The sequence below is a fragment of the Sciurus vulgaris genome, assembly GCF_902686455.1.
Source record: "Sciurus vulgaris genome assembly, chromosome: 8".
Lineage (NCBI taxonomy): Eukaryota > Metazoa > Chordata > Mammalia > Rodentia > Sciuridae > Sciurus > Sciurus vulgaris.
Window position 1 is genome coordinate 13,994,527 of NC_136468.1, and position 2,366 is coordinate 13,996,892.

General features: G+C 41.5%; 1 protein-coding gene across 1 annotated transcript; it reads left to right on the plus strand.

The window, feature by feature from the left end:
* Positions 1-883: 883 nt before the first annotated feature.
* On the plus strand, positions 884-1,828 carry LOC306668547 (olfactory receptor 9A1-like; the record flags this gene model as incomplete). The annotated part of the gene is made up of 1 exon (XM_079152040.1): positions 884-1,828. One exon carries the CDS (start codon positions 884-886, stop codon positions 1,826-1,828), a length of 945 nt encoding a protein of 314 aa, XP_079008166.1.
* Positions 1,829-2,366: the final 538 nt, after the last annotated feature.

Sequence of the window (2,366 nt, forward strand, 5' to 3'; positions counted from 1 at the left end):
TTGACCAATACTGAGAAACTCAAGATCTTACAGATAATCTTCAAGACAATTCAGGACCCACCACACACATCAATGCTGGGGGCAAAGCAGAAGCTTTAAAACAAATATAATGTACATAGAACATTTGTTTAAAATAACCAAGTTCCCACCTTTCAGTGAGGTTTGATGGGAGATTTTTTTCTATAGAACATGATCCTGGAACAGGAATTTACTGGCTAGACTATACTTGGCAGACAGGAAAGTTAAGGACATTTTCAGATGAAAGTGAACTAGGGATGAAAAGGAGCTTGCTGTAGTGTGGTCAAGAGGCAGAGGATGGCTGTTCAGAGCCAAGAGATTGTTTATGAACTGCATGTTGAGAGAAGCAGGTAGTGTGTGTTGAGCAGGTGGAGGGGCTTCCACATGTGTAGTGTGGCAATGGCAACACTATTCGTCTCCTTGGTTAATTCGATATTCTTTACATATTATGCATTTAAAAAAATATTACCAACCACGTACAGGGAATAGGAAAACATGAACCCTTCCTGGTTAACAGGAGGGCAATATTTTCTCCACCTGGAACAGTTCCTACTTCTTTTTTATTTTTCATTAACACATATGATGTGTACATATTGATGAAGTGTGCACTGATCAAATCCGTCATCTCTTCCAACACTCCCCAACCTCCAGCATTCACTATTTTACTTTCAGGTTGTTTCTTTTAGCTCCCACGTATGAAGAAAACTCATGGTACTTGTATTTCTGTGTCTGACTTATTTCACTTATGTCCTTCAGGCCCATCCATTTTGATGAGAATAATAGGATTTGATTCTTCTGAGATCAGAAGCAGCACTATCTTTGTTTCGTTCTCTAGATTGCATAAAGAAGAAATGCTCAAAACTAAATGCTGGGGAATTACTCGAGTGCTACTGAATTTTTTCTCTTAGGTTTCCCTGGCTCCAAAGAACTACGCCATATCCTTTTTGCTACCTTCTTCTTCTTCTACTCTGTGACAATAATGGGAAACATGGTCATCGTCATCACTGTCTGTATCAACAAGCATCTCCAGTCCCCCATGTATTTCTTCCTTGGCCACCTCTCTGTCCTGGAGATCCTGATCATTTCCACTGCTGTCCCTTTTATGCTCCAAGGATTGCTACTCCCAAGGACTCAGATAATATCTTTGACAGAATGCTGTGCACAATTATATTTGTACCTTTCTTTGGGAACCTCAGAGTTGGCATTAATAGGAGTGATGGCTGTGGACCGTTATGTGGCAGTCTGTAACCCTTTAAGGTACAACATCATCATGAAGAGCCAGACCTGTCTCTGGATGGTCATTGTGTCGTGGGTGTTTGGGTTCCTTTTTCAAATCTGGCCAGTTTATGCCACATTTCAGCTGACTTTCTGCAAATCAAATCTGCTAGACCATTTTTACTGTGACCGAGGACAGTTGCTCAAACTATCCTGTGATGATACTCTTTTCACGGAGCTTATTCTTTTTTTGATGGCTGTTTTCATTATCATTGGTTCTATGATCCCTACGATTGTCTCCTACACCTACATCATCTCCACCATCCTCAAGATCCCCTCAGCCTCTGGCCAGAGGAAAGCCTTCTCCACCTGTGCCTCCCACTTTACCTATGTTGTGATTGGCTATGGCAGCTGCCTGTTCCTCTATGTGAAACCCAAGCAAACCCAGGCGGCCGAGTACAACAGGGTAGCATCACTGCTGGTTTTAGTGGTGACCCCTTTCCTGAACCCTTTCATCTTCACCCTCCGAAATGACAAATTCATACAGGCCTTTCAGAATGGCATTGAACGTTTTTGTCGACTTCTCAAGGATTAGCTCTGTCCTAGGGACAATCCTTACCACAGACTTGGGTAATCTAAAAATACTAATTCTTATCATAAACAATCATTCTCATCATCAAATAGTTTGTGACCCACAAGGGAATTTTAAGGTTCTGATCATGCTCGAATTTGTAATCAGAGAGTTCCTACATGGGAGATCACTTTATTATCATTATTTTGGCTTTTATGTTGTTGTTATTCTGGGGGATGAAACTCAGGGCTTCATGTCTGCTAGGCAAGTGTCCTACACTGAGCTGTACCACTAGACCTATTTTCTTTTAAATGGATACACACTTCTATAACTATAATACATTTCAAAAAATAAATTTCACAAGCATAACTGTGTGCTTTTCTGACCATTCAAATCTGTGTTCCTGGGCTGAAGCGGGATACAGAGAGGACAGAGGAGGAGCAGCTTCTGATCCCTCTCCCTGTGCTTCACATTCTTCAGTTCTGACATGGTGCCTTTCTCCTCATGGCTCCCTCAGTTTCTACACTCCGCACTCTGACCTTTCTACTTTCTTTTCTGATTC